Genomic DNA, 19,036 nt, shown 5'->3' with positions numbered 1-19,036 from the left:
CCCAAAACCCCACCAACCCCCCACCAAAAATCCCCCAAGGCCCTCATAAAACCCAACAAAGCCTTTGGAAATGAAAAATTTTGGGACAAATTATTTATCCCACCCCAAGGTTTTTGCAGTGGGATAGTAAGGCTGTTTTCCTTACTCTGCTGTAGTCTAATAAAGCTTTTGTTCAGGAATGTGCCAGAGTGCAGATAAATGCTGGAGTACGAGGGTGCAGCATCTTCAGTGCAAATAACTTCATTGAAAATCAGCCTCTGCTGAGGGGAGATATGTGACAAAAGCTTTAAAACAAGGCCAGGCAGTGGTGGGGATGATAAAACCTTGCAGAGGTTGGATTATGCCCTGTTACACAACAGGCTGGCTGCCTGGAAAGAATGAATGTAAATGGCTTCTTGATGTAGCTTATCAGAGGCAAAGCAGTCAGAATTTCTGCAGTTCTGCACTTGTTTTAAGCTAATATTTTATTCTTCTGTGTTCATCTGTCATGGTTTTGAGGATGACTCTCTTCTCTTTCTATTTTCAGCTTGAAAACTATTTTTCTAGTCTCAAAAATCCAAAACTCAGGGTAAGTTTCAATCATTTTCTGTAGAAAACTCCAAGTAAGGGAACAGCCACTGTGAGGAATTTAATCACAGGTGGACAGAATTGATTGGAAATCAGATTTTCTTGCTAGGCAAAGAACATGGAGCTAATTGACGGGAAGTCTCAGATGCCATCAAGCACTAATTCAATCATGTCCAAGGGATTTCTAATAGAGAATTAATGGGGCAGCCCCAAGGTGCTTTTACCTTGCACTGGAGGTCTGTAATGAGCTATTTCTTCATTAAAGAACTGGAATTAAAGAAGGGAATGATGGTTTGAATCTGTCCCAGTGCTCAGCTCCTGAAATGAAGCTGAACAATTCTCTGAAATGTTCCTTTTGGGATGTGCCATTGGAGGCACAGAGTGAGTTGTCATTTGCTGCAGTCTGGGCTGTTACATGTGGAATTAAAATGCCAGAGAGTTTTTGGGACTGTGCAGGGCTGTGCTAACCTGAAATAATCAATGGATTCCCAGGAAGAGAATTAAGTGAAGCCACTTAATTTAAAATTTCAGGTGAATGTTCATCCTCAGGCTGACTGGCTCTGTATGAGAACAGACTCATGGGGGCTCTGAAGGGGAATTGTTTCAGATTGCTCCACTCAAATTTGGGGCGAAAAAGACTTCTTAGAGAAAAAAAAAAAACAAAAAAACAGGGTACTTCTGACCTTCCCTGCTTTTCACACTTAAACCTGCCACTGTTTTGGTTGATAATGTGCTTAAATCAAAGGGATGTTGGAAATGCCAGAAATCTTCTGCAGATTAAACCTCACCTGGAAGGTGCGGGAAAGGCTTTGACTGAGCTCCTGGAAATTTCCTGTCTGAAAGAAGTTTTGTTCTTTTTCTGAGAGAAAAAGAGATTTTCTCTGAACAGGGAAATTTCCTGTCAGCCTGGGAGAAAATCAGCCTGAAAAGTTGCTGCTTTGGTTTTTGATTAGTCACCTCAATAAACTTGGCTGAAGTTGAATAAGATGATGATTAATGGCTTTACCATTTCCAGTCATGGAAGATTAAGTGTCACCATGAAAGGTTGGGGATGTGGGGAAGCTATTGAAATGTTTATTATTATTATAATTATAATTTTAAATTATTATTAGTAGTATTAGTATTATTACTAGTATTATTGTTATTATTGTTATTTAATCATAATAACGTGTATATATAGTATATTTCATATATATTTTACCATATTATTTACATATGATATATATTAAATGATAATAATAACAATAACAGCAACACTTAATGATAATATTAATGATATTAGTACAATATTAATATAGCATTAATATAATATTAATATGATATTATAAATAATAACAATAATAGTAATAAAACCCCCAAATATTTAAAAAGAAACCTGATACAACAGGATGGGGCTGGGAGGGGAGAATATGGGAAGAGGTTGAGATTTAATCCCCTCTGGAGGTGGAAAAGGATTTGTTCACACCCGAGTATGGCCTGAGCCAAGAGGGAGTTTGTTCCCTTTTCTTGTGGAAAATGAAGCTGGGAAAGAAGATGATCTGTATTAAAAAGTGATAAACACATGAGCAAATGGTGAAATGTCCCCTCCCTCCTCCCCAGGAGGAACAAGAGGCAGCTAGACGTCGTCAACAAAGAGAAAACAAAAGTAACACAACGACTCCAACGAAGGTCCAGGAAAACAAGGTGAGCATCCTGCAGTTCTGGGTGCTGAGTGCTTCCTGTGCCTGAGCTCATGCTCTGAGTCAGGAGCAGCCTGGCTCTGTGGGAAGGTTTTACTCTGGAGCTGTTGCTGTGCCCAAAAATATGATGGAGTGAGTTAATAAAAGCTGCTCTTGGGAGTTGCACCACTAATTCTGGAAGAAAGAAAAAAAGGTGTTGCAAGATGAATAGCTGGTTGTCCACCCTCGCTTGCATCCAGCAGGAGTTTGCAGAGCTGTCCCTGAGTCACAGCCCACTGAATGGAGTTCAGAGTGTGCTGAGTCTTCTGCAAAGACTCATTTCCTTTCTTGGGTAATGCTGTGAGAAATGCACTGCCTGTTCATGGCCAAAAATATAAAGTATTGATTGTGCTCTGAGCTTTGAGTGAAATTCAGTTGAAGAATGTAGTCAGGGAAGGATGAATAATCAGCTTTTGTTAGACAGCAGGTACAGATTTAACAGAATCACAGAACAGTTTGGCTGGAAGGGACCCCAAAGCCCATCCAGTGCCAGCCCTGCCATGGCAGGGACACCTCCCACTGTCCCAGGTCACTCCAAGCCCTGCCCAGCCTGGCCTTGGGCACTGCCAGGGATCCAGGGGCAGCCACAGCTGCTCTGGGCACCCTGTGCCAGGGCCTGCCCACCCTGCCAGGGAACAATTCCTGCCCAAGATCCCATCCAGCCCTGCCTGAAGTTCCCCTCCCTCAGCATTTTCTTTTCTTTAATGAATTGTTGGATTAGATTTTTTCTGACTTAGGGATGGGGCAACTGAGAGGGGCTTTAAAAACTATTTTCAGTCTCATGAGAAGGGTGAAACAGGTGTTATAATTCACACCATCACAATCAGAAATTAACTATTTTCTAATTACAGTACATTATAAGTGTTTCTTGGCCTATCAGCCTTTGCCACACCATGCTGTAAATGCCTTAAAGCCAGTAATCTAAAATTACCCCTCATGGGTCCTACCACAATGCATCTTTCACTGTTCTGTTTCTCCAAAGTATCCAGGCTTATTTGCAAGGCCATCCATTGAAACTTATTTCTAGTTCCATTTCTCTCTCAACAATGTCTGTCCTATTCCATGGCACTTCTAAGTCAGCATTTCTTATTTCACAGTTTACATACAGATACACACTCTGTAAGCCTTCTGTCAAATTTAAAAAATTTTCTATAAATCCATTTCCCACAATGAATAAGTCCAGAAGAGAATGAGCTGTTCTGCTTGGGAACAACTCTTATTCCAAGCAAGTCCACAATGTCTACAATGCATCAGTTTCTTTTTAGAAACATTATTTCTGATATGATATATGACCATTTTTTTTCAAAATCTCCCAGGATTCTGGTGCTGAAGAAGAAAAAGCTGCAGCAAATTCTGTTAAAAAGCCATCTCCCTCCAAGGCCAGGAAGAAGAAGCTGAGTAAGAAAGGCAGGAAAATGGCAGGGAGGAAACGAGGGCGCCCCAAGAAAATGAACACGGCGAGCACTGAGCGCAAGACCAAGAAGAACCAAACTGCACTAGAACTTCTGCATGCTCAGACTGTCTCCCAGACATCTTCATCCTCTCCTCAGGGTGAGTGCAGGGGTGTGGAGGAGCCTGGATAAGTCTCTGAGGCTCTGGATGTGCTGGTTTTTCCTTTGTTGCCAGGTTGAGTTGGATTTTTTGGCATGACTTCCCTGTTGCCACCAGAGCAGAGCTGCCCTTGAGGTGGTGGTGGTGGTGATGGATGTGTTAAGGGGGATGTGGGTGGGATTAATGAATTGATGGTGATTAGTGTGTTAATGGTGATGGCATTGATGTACTGATGGTTTGGGGGTGGGATTAATGGTGATTGATGGTGATTAATGTATTGATGGGGCTGGGGGTGGGATCTGTCTGTGGTTGCTCAGCCAGGAGCTGGGGCTGTTGCCTTCTCTCAGCTGCTGCTCTTGGGATGGATCACAGAGACTCTTCCAAGCACTTTGGATCAGTGTGTGGATGTGTTTGGAGCTCTGTGTTGATGGACTAAGCTGCTGGATCTCATTACAAATCTCTCTCTATGCCTCACTGGCAATGGTGACTTAGAATCACAGAATCCCAGGATGGTTTGTCTTGGAAGAGACCTCAAAGCCCATCCAGTGCCAGCCCTGCCATGGCAGGGACACTTTCCACTGTCCCAGGCTGCTCCCAGCCCTGTCCAAGCCAGCCTTGGGCACTGCCAGGGATGGTCCCTCCCAAACCAAACCAATTCCTGGACTCTGTGCCATGTTTTCCATGATAAAGCTCCCATCCTTTTCCCAAACACTGGGTGCTGACCTGAGGTTGTGTTTGTGTCTCTCCAGATGCCTACAAGTCACCTCATAGCCCATTTTACCAACTACCTCCTAAAGTGCAACGGCATTCGTCCAACCAGCTCCTGGTGACACCCACCCCCCCTGCACTACAGAAGCTGCTAGGTAAGGCCTGCCCACCCCCCCTTTGGGGTTTTGCATGTGGCAGGAGGGGGATTCTCTCCTCCCCACCTTCCCCTGCCTGCCCCACATCCTTTGGTATCTCCACAAGTCCCCCCTCCTGCTGAACTTGGTGTTTCACTCTACATTTGCTCTCTGATGTTGTTTCAGCTCTCCTTTGGCACAACAGGCAGCGAGCCTGGACTGAGCAGGAACAGTCAGAAATAGCTTTATTTGAAATGAAACCATTCTCTTAATCCTGGGGAACACCACTCCAATTCCTCTGCTGAGCTCAGAGCCCATAAATGGGGTCCTGTCTGAGAGGCTGAGCTCACAAAGGTGTGGTTGGAAAATGCAGGAGCTGATTTAAGGAAAAACCTGGAGGTTATTTTTTGTTTTATCTTCTGCTGCCTGTCCCCTCCCAGATGTTTCTGGCTTTTGGCATTGGGCAGGAGCCAGTCCAGGATGCTCTGGGAATGTGGCAGAGGGGTCCTGCCTGGGGACCAAGGGCATCAGAGGTGTCCTTACCTTGGGCTCTCCTGCTGCTGTGCCAGTCACGGCTGATTCCTTGGGGAAGAGAGAGAAAAAGAGTGATTTAAAGGGATATTTTGTGGCAAAAAGAGTGATTTTTAATTTTTTTTAGGCAAAAGAGTAATTTTAAGGGATATTTTGTGGCCAAAGAGTCATTTTTGAGGGATATTTTATGACAAAAGAGTGATTTTGAGGGATATTTTGTGGCAAAATAGTGATTTTTGAGGGACATTTTGTGGCAACAGAGTGATTTTTGAGGGATATTTTGTGGCAAAAGAGTGATTTTGAGGGATATTTTGTGGCAAAAGAGTGATTTTTGAGGGACATTTTGTGGTTTTTTTTTTTTTTTGGAAGGGATGTTTTGTGGCAAAGGAGTGATTTTGAGGAATGTTTAAGGCAGGGTGGATGGGGTCATCCCATGGATGGATCCTGATGGATTCAAGAGTTCCTTTTGTGCCAGGAGAGGCATTTTCAGCATGTTCCTAAATCCATCCTCAATGGCTTAGTCTGACTTTTGAGTCCAAATCAAAAGCAAGGGAGAGAAAAGTGAGGGGAGCTGGCCAGGGAGGAAATGGGGGCAGACAGGGGCATGGCATTTACCCCTGCTGAAACTCCTCATCTGATTTATTTTTATTTTATCTCTTTATTTATTAATTATTTTCATTTTTTAAATTTATTATTTTATTTCCATTTTTCATGGTTTAATCTGACTTGGAGTCCAAATCAAAAGCAAGGGAGAGACAAGTGAGGAGAGGTGGCCAGGGAGGAAATGGGGGCAGAGAGGGGCATGGCATTTGCCCCTGCTGAAATTCCTCATCTGATTTATTTTGCAGACTCATTTAAGATCCAGTACATGCAGTTCATGGCATACATGAAAACTCCTCAGTACAAAGCAAGCCTGCAACAGTTACTGGAGCAGGAAAAGGTGGGTCTCACTTTTTAATATTTCTAAACAAAATTACCAGACTCTGAAGTTCCTTGGATGTGGGGAAGAGTGCTGGAGATGGGAATTGTGTGCAATTACACCAGTCGTGCTTAGGCTGAACAACTGCCAGGGGATTTTGTTGCTAAACTCATTTTTTGTGTGTTTAAGTCTGCACAATGAGAGAGCTGCACCTCCCCTGTTCCCTCTGACACCTGCAATGGTGACTTAAAATCACAGAATCCTGGAGTGCTTTGGGTTGGGAGAGATCTCACAGCCCATCCAGTGTCACCCCTGCCATGGCAGGGACATCTGCCACTGTCCCAGGGTGTTCCAAGCCCTGTCCAGCCTGGCCTTGGGCACTTCTAGGGATGGGTGCCTCCCAGCCCAAACCAATTCCAGGATTCTATAAACCACAGTTCATAGAACTTGGATTCAGCAACCCCAAGTGTCATCACTGGTTGTGGGGATTTAGCTCAGAGCACCCTTGGTGTTGATATCTGAATGGATTGGATTGCATTGATGGGCCAAGTGTAAATGTCTCAAATCATGGACAGGAAAACGTGGAAAGGCAAGGAGGGTCCTGGAGCTGTGCACTGGGATGTTTGTCTGCCATGGAGCCACCAGCAGAGGGAGGAGATCTCCTGCCTGAACACCTCCTTGCCTTGCTTTGTCTCAGTGATGAATGATTTCATTGATGTATTAATTACCCTTGATGAGTCTGTTCTGCTATTTCTGTGGAAGAGCTTTCCCCATAATGCTCAGAATTAAACTTGGACTTCCACTTAAAACCTTGCAGGGCCTGAAGGGGCTCCAGGAGAGCTGGAGAGGGACTGGGGACAAGGCCTGGAGGGACAGGACACAGGGAATGGCTGCCACTGCCAGAGGGCAGGGCTGGATGGGATCTTGGGCAGGAATTGTTCCCTGGCAGGGTGGGCAGGCCCTGGCACAGGGTGCCGAGAGCAGCTGTGGCTGCCCCTGGATCCCCGGCAGTGCCCAAGGCCAGGCTGGGCAGGGCTGGGAGCAGCCTGGGACAGTGGAAGGGGTCCCTGCCATGGCAGGGGTGGCACTGGATGGGCTTTGAGGACCCCTCCAACCCAAACCATTCTGGAATTCTGTCCAGGTCCAGCTTTTGGCATTCCCTGTGGAAGCTTTCCTTTACTCTGTAGTCTTTGTGAGAGTGTCAGAAGAAAGCCACAGGTCTTTTGTATCGTGTTTTCCACACTGGGAACTCTCCAGAGGAGAGAGATTAACTTTAGCCACCCCATTCCTTACTGAGAAGTGGTTGGTTCTGGTCTGGTGTTCATGGAAACCATTTTTTCTGTGCTTATTTCCATTTGCTTTTGCAGTCAATCAGCACTTAGAACTTTCATCTTTTTCCTTAAGCAGCAGATTTTTCTGCTTGTTCTGCACTTGTCAGGAAAGTCAGCATGAAGTGAACTTGTCTTCTGCACAAATGAAATGATGGTGTGCAAGGTTGTGCCCTGCACAGAGAACGAATCATGGGTGTGGAAAAGTCATCACTTGGTGATGGCTTCCAACAGCTGCTCCACACTTTTAAATGTTAAAATGAGGAATTCAGTATGAAAATATTTTTTATGGAGTGTTACATGGCAAATTAAACCTGACAGAGGCAGAACTTGGCTGGGTGAGGGGCTGGGTATGGTCTATTCAGTAACTCCCTCTTACAGGAAGGTTTTCAAGTGCAATAAAAATCTCTCTGTAGCAATGATTTTGAAATCAGCTGCTGCTTCCCAGAGAGCCCTTAGATGGAGCTGTCAGCCCCTGCAGTGCCTGGGAAGGCTGAATGAAATGCCTGGTGTTGAAAACAAAACTGATTTTCCAGCATCCCCCAGAGCAGCCCCTTTAGCATTGCAGGGACTGTTTTCCCAAGCCAGGTCTGTGTTTTCCTGCATGTGGGCAATTTCCAGCACAGCTGCTTCCTTGCTTGGAAGATCAGTCATGGAATTATTAAGGTTGGGAAGGATCAAGGTGCTTTTTGCCCCTGTTCCCCACTTTTCCTGGAGTGGCTCAGTCTGTGCAATCCCTTCTTTGCCTCAGCAGCACAAGGTGGAGAACAGGATAATCCCAAAGCTCCCTGTGCTTGCTGCACTAATCCTGCATTTGGGGCTGGGAAGATGAGGCTCTTCAGCCAGCCCTGTCCTGCCCTTTGCTGTGCATCGCCATGGACTGAGGGAGCAGGGACCTGGTTAAGGAATGTTCTGGGCAGGGAGTTGCTGTGAGTGGCTGAGGTGAACTGTTGAAATAATGGTGGCACAAGTAGGAAAGCTGGTTTGGCTTATTTGGGACTTTGTTCCTGCCTCCCCCCAGTGTATATTAATTTACTGCTTCTGTTCCATGAGTACTGGACAGGGAAACTCTGAGCTGGGGCTCTGGGGATTTAGAGCCAGTTCCCTGTTTGGGAGCAGATTTCATGCAGATAATCTTTTCCAGTTCTATTTCTGCTCTGTGGGGTGTGATTATTGCTGCTGCTTCACGATGCACTCAGAGGATAAAAATGAGTTTCTAAGACTGTCTTGATTGTATTTTACCATACAGGAGGAAAAAAGCTCTTTTCAGCTGACTTAACTCCACCAGTATCACATCCCAACAAAACCAGGCTCTCAGGAGTCTGGGACAGGGCTGGATGAACTCTCCTGCCTCCAGGTTCACTCTAAAGTGCTCCACAAATCTCCTTGAGATGGCTCATGCTGCTGCTGGTGCTAAAAGTGTGGTTTTTCCCTCTTCCAGGAGAAGAATGCTCAGCTGCTGGGGACAGCCCAGCAGTTATTCACCCACTGCCAGGCCCAGAAAGAGGAAATCAAACGCCTGTTCCAGCAGAAGCTCGATGAGGTACCTCTGTGCTGGGGGGATATTTCTGAGCCAGCTGCATGCAAACGTTTCTGGTCCAGCTAAGTGAGACCAGAGCAGTCTCAGCTCTTCAGCCCCTGCTTTGCAGGAGATCAGGCTCAGAAAGGCCCAAACTGTGTCACTCTCTGGTGATGTTTTGTGTTTATTTTTGGAATTGTTGTGTGCTCACTGCCCAAGGAAGGGGACAAACCACAGCCAGGTGGGGTTTGGTGGAGGATTCATCCTCTGCTGCTCAAACAAACTCTGTGCTGCCAACCTAGCTCAGGAGCACAGGAGGAAAATGTGGGCATTCTCCACAGGGAGTTCTGTTGGCTGGCAAAGCCTAAATGCCAGTTTTACGCTTGAAGGGGTGGAACAGCAGCTCTAAGGTCCTTGTGCCCCTCCTCGTTTTCCCCCAGCAGCCACAAAGTGCCTTGGAGGATGCTGGGGGAGGTCCTGAGAGCTGCAGTGTTCTGTAGATGTCCTCAGTGTCACTTGGGAATGGGACAGTCACCAGGAACTGGGTGTCAGGACCTCATTGACTGATCTCACCCTTCACCTTCTAGCTGGGAGTTAAAGCTCTGACGTACAATGACCTGATCCAGGCTCAGAAGGAAATCTCTGCTCACAACCAGCAGCTGAAAGAACAGACAAAACAGCTGGAGAAGGACAACAGTGAACTCAGGAACCAGAGCTTGCAGCTGGTGGGTGCAGTCCCTGGGCTGGGAACAGGGGATGCTGCCCTTGAGCTGAGCACAGGGCACAAGATGGGGCTGAAACATCACCCAGCTGCTCAGGGTCCTTTGAAACAGAGGGTGATGGGGGGGAAACCTGCAGGGAGTCCTTTTTTACCTTTGATTTACCCCATAGCAAATCCTGAGGTGGCAACTGGCTCTGGCCTCAGCTATGTCCCCAAACAGTTCTGGATATCACTGGGTCTGGATCTGGCTGGGCAGGGAGTTTGTGCAGGGCTTGCTTTGTGGTGCTCATCTTGGTAACTCAAACTTAGAGAATCATGGAACTGGTAATGTGGGAAAAGACCTGTAAGATCTTGGAGTCCAACCATCAAGCAGCACCTCCACCATGGTCACCAAAACACCAGGTCCTCAAGTGTCACAGCCACTTGTTGTTTGAACACTTCTGGGGGTGGGGACTCCACCCTGGCAACCTGTGCCAATGCCTGACCACCCTTCAGTGAGGAAATTTCATCCATCTAAACCTCCCCTGGCCCAGCCTGAGGCCATTCCCTCTCCTCCTGTCCCTGTTCCCTGGAGCAGAGCCTGACACCCCCCGGCTATCCCCTCCTGGCAGGAGCTGGGCAGAGCCACAAGGGCCCCCCTGAGCCTCCTTTTCTCCAGGCTGAGCCTCCTCAGGAGGCAGATGAGGGGAATATCTGGATGTGGAAGCAATGACGGTGGGTGATAACATTATTTTAGAAAGAGCCAGGCCCCCTCCTGCCACACTCCCTAGCACAAAGCTGGGAGGACTCAGTGGGTTAAGGGGTTCTTGCACATTCAGTGCAAAGTTCCTGCTTTCAGCTGGGACCCCAGGTGATGTGCAGAGTTGAGTGCTGTGTTCTGACCTCTTTGTCCCTGTCCCTGTGTGTCCCTGCAGCTGAAGGCTCGGTGTGAGGAACTGAAGCTGGATTGGTCAACGCTGTCACTGGAGAACTTGCTGAAAGAGAAGCAGGCCTTGAAGAATCAGATTTCTGAGAAGCAAAAGCACTGTTTGGAACTGCAGGTAGAGAGCAAGAAACAAATGCAGAGTCACCAGTTTGGGGTAGCTCTTGGGCAATGGGCCAGTTATTGGTGTAACACTAAATATGATGGGAAAGGATGAGCCAGGTGCTGCTTTTTTATTTATTCTTTATTTATTCCCCCAGAGACTGAGCTTTCTATTAGAGGATTTTAGTAAAGAAGGATGTGGATAACTTGTAAAGGCAATAGATACCATGACCTGATTCCTTGGTGATGCTGTGGAAGGAGGAATCATGGTTTATCATTGCATATAATTAAAAATCACAAGCTAATGATTTTCATATGTGCTCTGATGTCACAGTTCAGGAATCACAGGGTCCCAGACTGGTTTGGGTTGGAAGAGACCTTAAAGCTCATCTCATTCCACCCCTGCCATGTGCAGGGACACCTTCCACCATTCCAGGTCACTCCAAGCCCCATCCAGCCTGGCCTTGGACATGTCCAGGGATGGGGTGGGAATCATTTCCCCCAGAGTGACATTTCTCATAGTGACAAGAAATTTGAACTCCTTTGTGTGAAGAGCTTTTCTTTCCCTGTGAGATTGGCTCCAGAGCTATTCCAGCCTTTTGCTGGATGCCTTGGCACAGAGTGACTGTGCTGTACTGAGGTACTCCATGCTCTTTTTGTAAGTTGGAGATATTTTCCTTTTGCTTTTAAGATCTGAAGTGTTCTTTCTCAGGGTCTCTGAGCCACTCCCCTCACCTGGGCCTTTTGGTCTTAAGCTCAGAGCAGAAATTTTCTCTCAAACTTTAGGATCCTTTGTTCTGCATTGTTCCCAGAAGCAGAGACACCTTTACTTAGAAGAATTTGGAAGTAAAACTCCATAATGTGATAGAATTATTAGGTGTAGTCTTTAATTTTTGTTTTCCTCTTCATTTAAAGATCAGCATCGTGGAACTCGAGAAGAGTCAGCGGCAGCAGGAGCTGCTGCAGCTCAAGTCCTACACGCCCTCAGAGGAGCCCCTGTCAGTGCAGCTGCACAGCAAAAGCCACCTGAGCCGTGACCCCGAGGCTGAGCAGGGCAGGTTCCAGCTGGAGCTGGAGTGCTCCAAGTTCCCCATGCCCCACATCAATGGCATGAGCCCCGAGCTGTCCATGAACGGCCACGCCACCCCCTACGAGCTGCAGCACGCCTTCAGCCGGCCCTCGTCCAAGCAGAACACCCCCCAGTACCCCAACTCCCACCTGGACCAAGACATCGTGCCCTGCACCCCCAGCCACAGCAGCAGGCAGAAGGCAGACAAGGTGACGAGCCTGGCCCTCCCTGATTACACCAGGTTCTCCCCTGCTAAAATCGCCCTGCGCAGACACTTGAATCAGGACCACGGCATCAATGGAAAAGCCACAGCTAATGAGATACAGAGGTGAGAGGGGTGGGGAGGGAGGGTAGATATCAGAATAAATCACGTGGACTCCATTTTCTTTATGGTGGAAAAAGCTCCTTCTTCGTCCACATAACTTGTTTTTATACAGTTTTATACATTTTTATACAGACCTCGTGTGTGACTCCAATTGGTTAGTGGTTTTCTTGCCAATTATTATTAGTTAGTAACAAGTTGTTACCCTGTATTAATTGGTCATTCAAACCCCTGGTGTGTATGTGCAGGAAAAGTTGTTTGTGAGAGATAGTTTTCATTATTCAATCTAAAAACAATTTATACAGGTGCTGGTTGTTTTTCACCCAGGAATAGATTGTTACGCTAATAAACTGCTCACACCAGGATTGCTTTCACATGGGAACTTGCAAAGTGCCAGCCTGACAAGGCCAGCCACTGATTCCAGGAGAGCAGCCCTTTCTTTATAATTTTCTACCTTACTGCAACAGGTAGTGGCTGATGTTAATGGCACTGGTAATTTAGATTGGGAAAAGATATTTTTCAAAGTGGAGGTTGATCTGGTTTAAAAAGTTTTGTTTCACAAAAATGAACAGTGAGAGCTGATGGGGTAAATAAGGTGGGACAGTGCCTTGAGTGTGGTTCAGGAATTCCTTGTCACTGGCTTTTGCATCCTGACAATTGTACTTTTCTCTTCCAGAGCTGAGCATGTCAAAGAGAATGGCCTTACATATCCAAGCCCTGGAATTGCAAATGGCATAAAGCTGAGTCCTCAGGAAACTCGGCCCTCCTCCCCCGCGGCCTTACCCAGTGCGGGAGAGAAGGTAAAGGATCTGCTGCTGCTCAGGGCTGATCCTGGGGCAGCAAAGGGCAGGTTGGCCAGGCTGGAAAATGCAGGAATGGCCTGGAAAATGCAGGGTTGGCCAGGCTGGAAAATGCAGGAATGGCCTGGAAAATGCAGGGTTGGCCAGGCTGGAAAATGCAGGAATGCTGCTTTCTGTGACCAGCTTGGCATGGGAAATGGTAGAAAATACAGTGGATGTGATGCAATAAATCAGAGCTGGTCAGAGGGAGAGAAAGATGTGCTCCTTTCTGAGCACCAGTAACGCAGTGGGAATGCTGTTTGATCTGGCACGTGTCTGCTTGAACTGGGAAAGGAGGCTCTTTCACAGTTATAAAAATAAAGAGTAAAAAATATGGTCCATGTAATTGGTGCAGCCATGGAGCATATTGGGGCTCACAGAGCAGCAGGTGCCCTACAGTAGCAGGTTGCCATGGAAATGCATCTGGTTGCTACAGAGGGCCTCAAGATACAAAATCTGACATCTGAGTGCTTTTCACAGAGCTCTAAGCAAAACACAGGGAAATGAGCTTGCCTTAGGCTTCCTTTTCCCAATGCTGGGGGCCAGTAGTGGCCTTAATTTACCCATTTCTGTGCTGTGGGATGTTGCTGTCCCAGGAGCCTGGTGCTGGTAACCAAGCTGCTCCACGCCTGCCCTGTCTGATGTGCAATCATTCCTTAAAAAATTCCTTAAAAAAAAAGGAGTGGGGGAATGACACACACAAAGAAACAAGCAGGTTATCATTACCTTAAAAACCTTTTCAATATCCTGTGTAAGAACTTTGCTTTCTCTTTCTCTTTTACAGGTTTTGAGAGAGAGAACCTCTGTGAGTAATGGAGAAACTATCACCAGCCTCCCTATCAGTATTCCTCTGAGCACAGTGCAGCCCAATAAACTCCCTGTTAGTATCCCTCTGGCCAGCGTAGTCCTACCTAGCCGTGTTGAGAAGGTGGTGAGTAAGGGATTGTCAACACTTTCCATCCCTAACTGAAATCCCAGTGGGCAGGAATGGGGTGCTGTGCCCCAGGATCCTCCGTGGGCTGCTCATCCTGGAGGTCTGCTCCTCGGGGGAGGCTGCTGGGGGATGCATCCTCTTGGCTCTTGGATCCTGTAGATTTTTCCTCTCCTTTGTCTGTGGGGTGGAGGGGGGTTCAGCCAGGAAGGAGAGTAAAGTAAATGCCTCAGGAGAGCCTAGTCTGGAATGTCTGTCTGGGTGAAAAGCCTGAGAGTTTGTGGCAGTGGAAGCAGAGAATTGCATGTGTCAATTAGTTCTTAGCCCTGCTTTCTGCAGGAACCTGGGAGAGAATTCTTCTGTCTCAGTCACCTCAAAGCTGCATTTTCTCCTCACACGTGTGCAGGGTGAGCTTGAACAGCCCCTTGGGGCTGGGATACCTCACATGTGAGTGACTGCTCTGTAGCAGAAAGCTTCTGGGACCATCTCTTTTGGAGATGTGACAAGTCCCTGCCTCACTGAGTTCAAAAAGGCCTGGTCCAGTTTCTCCCACCAGTTTGTCACAGCAGTGCTGCAGCAGAGAGCTGAGAAGCATTTGCTGCTTTTCCTGAGAGTTCTGAGTTAGAATCCATCCATGGTTTGTCTTTCACTCCCATATTGGGAAAGCTGGAGTTGTTTCACAGAATTAAATCCATTGCATTTTTCCAGCTGAAGACTTCTGGCTTTAGCACTACCAGAGTCTGCTCAGCTCTGGGTGTCCTTAGGGTAATGTCAGCCCTGGGTGGCACCTCCCTGTTTGTTCAGGCTGCCATTTCACAGGTGTTTTCCATGTTTTGGAGAACATCCTCAGAGAATGTCCCAGAGAACATGGCCTGATGTACTTCATGTTCCCCTTGGGGTTGTTTTGGGGAGCTTTGTGAGCACAGGCCTGGAGACATGATACAACCATCAGTCTCCTCCCTGCTGCATCAGTGGGCTGAGCCATTCCTGCTCCTGGCAGAGCTGTCCTGAGTCTGAATATCCTGTGATGAGGAGCCTCCCTCTCTGCATGGTGCCTGCTGTGTGTGAGATACTACTGCAGTATAATTCATCACTACATTTTTTGGGCCCATAACGTGCTGATCCATGCTTTTCTCAAAACAAGCTGAATCTGGGGCAGACAGGAAGCAGAGCTACTTCCCAGGCAGATGTACTAATGCATGTGAATTTGGTTTAAGCTGGAGATTTCTGATGCTGTTTCCTGAAATGCCTTTTTCTCTCCCCAGAGAAGCACACCCAGCCCAGTTCACCAGAGCAGAGACTCATCGACACTTGAAAAGCAGATTGGTGCTAGTTCTCATAATGGCATAAGCAATGCTGCTGGAAACAAGCCTCTGGCTTTGGCTACCTCAGGTAACAGCCTCACCTGTGCACAGCTGCTCCTCTGTTGGGCAGCACCCAAATGCACCCAGCTGAGTTTTCCAAGCACTTGTTGCCAGGTGCTGCAGGCCCTGGAGTGCTGGATAACTGTGGATGAGACAGAAACTCATGGATGATGCTCTGATGTGTCTCCAGCTTGGGTGCATCTGGCATAAAGGGTTGGATTGATGTGCCTTTACTTGTAAAGAAACAATTGCTGCTGTGAATTCTGTGGGGATCCAGATATTCCCACAGATTTACAGTGTGGCATATCTGCAGAGTGTTGAAGCTGGTATCTGCAGTGGTGACCTGCAGAGTGTCTGCAGCTGGTGACACAGCTGTGTCCTGAGCTGGTGATCTGGCTCTAAAAGTTGTATTTTACAGGGTCTTTAAATAGCAGAATGAATTTTTCGGGACACGTTATGGAGGTGCCTCGTGAGCAGCTGTAAAGGCACAACAACATGGGTGGGAAAAGCTCAAATGGGAGAGGATGGGGATCCCTTTAGGTGCAGACATTGCTTCTGACTCACTCATCCGTGGAAATCATGCGCTTTAGCTACTCTGGGCCAGGAAAAGTAGGTTCTGCAGCTGATCCCTCACCAAAGAGTGCTTTTGTTCTCAGTGTTTACCACCCCGAGGGGCTTGGGTTGTTTCAGTATCTGTTTTGCAAAGGGCTTGGCTGCATTTATCTATAAATCAAATGAAGTATTTAAAAAAACCTTGTTTTAAACCATTACCATGTTGTTCCCTTCTGCCCTTTTCATTTAGAGAGCCCAGGCCATCCTAGAGCCCTAAACCCATTTATGATTACCCCAAGACAAACACTGAATTCCCATCCCAAAGTTCCTTCCTTGTGGAATTTTTCTGCCACTATGTCTTTGAAGGTCCCCTGTCACTCCCTAAGTCCCAGCCTTTTGTTGAATTTGGAGGAGGTGGGCTGTGTGGATGGCAAAGTCCTTCTCTTTTTGGGGAAGGGGAGGACTGAGTCTGGCCATCCATTTCCTTGATGAAAGGAAGGAGTTGAGAGTAGAGGAGCCCTGATTTCAAAAGGGGTAATAGTTCAAACAAAGCTTAAACTCAAATTCCATGTAAAACTGGGAGGAGCACGTGTTCTGTGGGTACCTCCATATAGCAGTGAATTTTCCTGAACTGGCAAGAGAGCAGTGGAAGTCCCTAACCCCCAGCTGGCACCTCAGCACCCAGAGAGCCACGTTCTCACTGCCCTGTGGAAAAGCAGCCCTGTGTTTCCCATGTAATCCAGGGCCACTGGCTGTTCTCCAGGCAGAGCTGGAATCCCTCCTGGCCCTCCCAGCCCTGTACTCAGTGACCTCTCTCTCGCTCAGCCCCAGCAATGATCTATACTTTCCCTCTCAACAGGTTTTTCTTACTCTTCTGGCTCCGTGGCAGTCAATGGAAATCTTACAAACAGCCCAGCCCATCTTAACCATAGTGTTGATCAGGCAGCTCTGGACGACTCTGGGAGTCTCTTTAACTCTGTAGGGTCTCGGAGTTCCACTCCACAACATCCTTTGCTAATGATGAGGAACTCTGGGCAGAACTCCCCTGCTCAGCAGCACTCGAGCCCCCGCTTAAGTGGCCCGGCCCAGAGCCTGGCAGGGGGACTGCAGAGTGCAGAGGCTCAGAAGATCTTTGCCGAAGGAACAAAGGGGGACCTGCAGTGTGATGCAGCGTTTTCAGATCCTGAGAACGAGGCCAAGAGGAGAATCATCTTTACAATCTCTCCTAATACAGGACATGTAAAACAATCCCCTTCCAGCAAGCACAGCCCCGTGCCCGGCAGCGCCCGGCCGGAGGGCGGCCAGGCCCACGGGCAGGACGGGAAGAAGCGGGGCCGGCGGAAGAGATCCAACACTGGGAATGCCAGCGGGAACGCCGCCGTCTCCCCGAAACGCAAACCCCTGCCCTCCGTGGCCGGGCTCTTCACGCAGCCCTCGGGGTCACCCCTCAATATCAACTCCATGGTAAGGGCACGAGCTGGGCTTTGGGAGAGCTCTTGGAGTCAGGGTTGCAGTGTGGGTTGGAGGGTGGTTGCTGTTACCGGTTCCCCAGTGAGCATCTCCTGTGGAAAAGCTGCTTGGGTGAGCATTCAGGCAGGGCAGGCAAGTACACACACACCACACTCACCATGGCTAGCTCAGCAAAGAGAGGCAGAAGGGCCTTTTGTATGGTGTGAAAAACACCTGCAGTGTTCTGTGAAAATTTAAGAAGTTTAATAAAGGAAGGGTTTTCAGCCTGTGAAAAACACCTGCACTCTCCTGTGAAAATTTAAGGCGTTTGATAAAGGACAAGAGGAGACAAGGACCATAGAGCAAAGGTTATTATGGCCAGGTGCATCTTGCACTCAGCCTTTGGGGATACCCCTTAAACACCTTTTTCCTTACATCAGCCTATTGCATATTCATAGACCCTTATGCATATCCATAAACGAGTTTACATATCCCAGGAACTATTTTACATGGCCTCTCCTTGGATCCTCCTTTTTAGAGCATTTGTGTTTCTTGACTGTGGTTTTTGGTTCCTTCTCTTTATCACTTCCAGTTTGGGCCTTGGTCCATATTGTCTTCAGACAGTGCTGATGGTTGGCAGATCTGTACAGGTGTCCTCAGCATGTGTTCATTGGATGTTATCTCATCCAAGCAGGCATTTTAGCACAAGCACACTTTTATCAGCTATTTCACTACTATGTCTAAGCTTAATTAATAATAGCAATAAAAACTATATCGTTATAACACAGTTACTTTAATATCACACATATAAAATCCATTTTAATATTTGTGAAAAGCCAATATTACAATGGGTATCTATAACATATAGTCAGTTCCAGTGAGGTTTATTTCAGCATGCCAGTGGGAAACCAGGGACAAAAGACAAACCATGTGCTCTGCACAAGGTTTGAGTGGGGGGGGTACAGGGGCTGCACAAAGGGCAGGGCAAAGGGCTTTGGCTTTCAGGGAAGATGGGGCTGGCCAGCAGGGGTACTACAACCAAGGAGGAAACAGGGAAAGGAGAAACCACGGGAAGTTGGGACATGGGGGGAAAGGAACTGGGATGGATCAATGTTGGGCAAGACTCCATGGGGAAGTCTTTTCTGTCCACCCAGGTCGGGTAAATTCCATGGTAAGACTATGGAAAGACTATGATAAGTGTCTCCAAGGCAAGGCTCTGGGGATTTCCTGAGGGGGAAGGAATCAGAAGATTCCACAAGGGATAAGCTCCAGGCTCCCAGGCTGGAGCTGGAATTGCCATGAAGGTTCTTTGCAGCAATTCTCCTGCTTCTTGTTTTCACTGAGTTGGTGAACAGTTTGTGTATAAGCAGAATGTCTTCAAAGAGCTCTTTGCTGTCAGAGCATTAAAAATTAAAAATAATCTCTTCCCTCATGACAAAGAGCTTGTTTCTGCAGTGAAGTTGATTTTTGAGGCTGTAGATTCAATATTTTGAAAATAGTTTAAGCTAAGATTGACTAAACAGCAGAGGAGTGCCAGAAGCATATGGCATTCTTGCTAATGAAGCCAGCTAGAGAGTTATGTGCATGTGATCCTGCAGTGTATTTTGAGAAGAAAAGGTTTATCCCAGGTCATCATTTCTGATGTTAAACATAAAATCAATGAATGAAAATTAGCTATTTTTCCAAGTTACATTTAAGCTTTCACCCAGGTTCTGATGCAGGAGGTGGAAGATAGCAGCAGTGCTAAACAAGCAGCTGTTTGATGTCCCAGAGCAAGTTAAACCTGCATT

General features: G+C 47.2%; 1 protein-coding gene across 9 annotated transcripts in view; it reads left to right on the top strand.

Moving 5' to 3' along the window:
• Window positions 1–19,036, top strand: part of DOT1L (DOT1 like histone lysine methyltransferase) — a 76,320-nt gene that overhangs the window by 46,067 nt on the left and 11,217 nt on the right. For 8 of the 9 annotated variants that reach the window (XM_041423342.1, XM_041423287.1, XM_041423304.1 and 5 more), the window contains 13 exons: window positions 527–568; window positions 2,167–2,250; window positions 3,602–3,836; window positions 4,586–4,699; window positions 6,058–6,149; window positions 8,898–8,999; window positions 9,563–9,700; window positions 10,611–10,736; window positions 11,636–12,117; window positions 12,788–12,911; window positions 13,735–13,881; window positions 15,147–15,273; window positions 16,657–17,261. In XM_041423342.1, the coding sequence (XP_041279276.1) occupies window positions 527–568; window positions 2,167–2,250; window positions 3,602–3,836; window positions 4,586–4,699; window positions 6,058–6,149; window positions 8,898–8,999; window positions 9,563–9,700; window positions 10,611–10,736; window positions 11,636–12,117; window positions 12,788–12,911; window positions 13,735–13,881; window positions 15,147–15,273; window positions 16,657–17,261 (2,418 nt within the window). The remainder of the gene's footprint in view (window positions 1–526; window positions 569–2,166; window positions 2,251–3,601; window positions 3,837–4,585; window positions 4,700–6,057; window positions 6,150–8,897; window positions 9,000–9,562; window positions 9,701–10,610; window positions 10,737–11,635; window positions 12,118–12,787; window positions 12,912–13,734; window positions 13,882–15,146; window positions 15,274–16,656; window positions 17,262–19,036) is intronic. The other variant, XM_041423325.1, reaches the window with a different exon arrangement.

The sequence above is a fragment of the Onychostruthus taczanowskii genome, unplaced genomic scaffold, assembly GCF_017590055.1.
Source record: "Onychostruthus taczanowskii isolate IOZ18803 unplaced genomic scaffold, ASM1759005v1 scaffold110, whole genome shotgun sequence".
Taxonomy (NCBI): Eukaryota; Metazoa; Chordata; class Aves; order Passeriformes; family Passeridae; genus Onychostruthus; species Onychostruthus taczanowskii.
The sequence above is the reverse complement of the archived record's forward strand: the minus strand, read 5'-3'. Positions and strand labels throughout refer to the sequence as shown.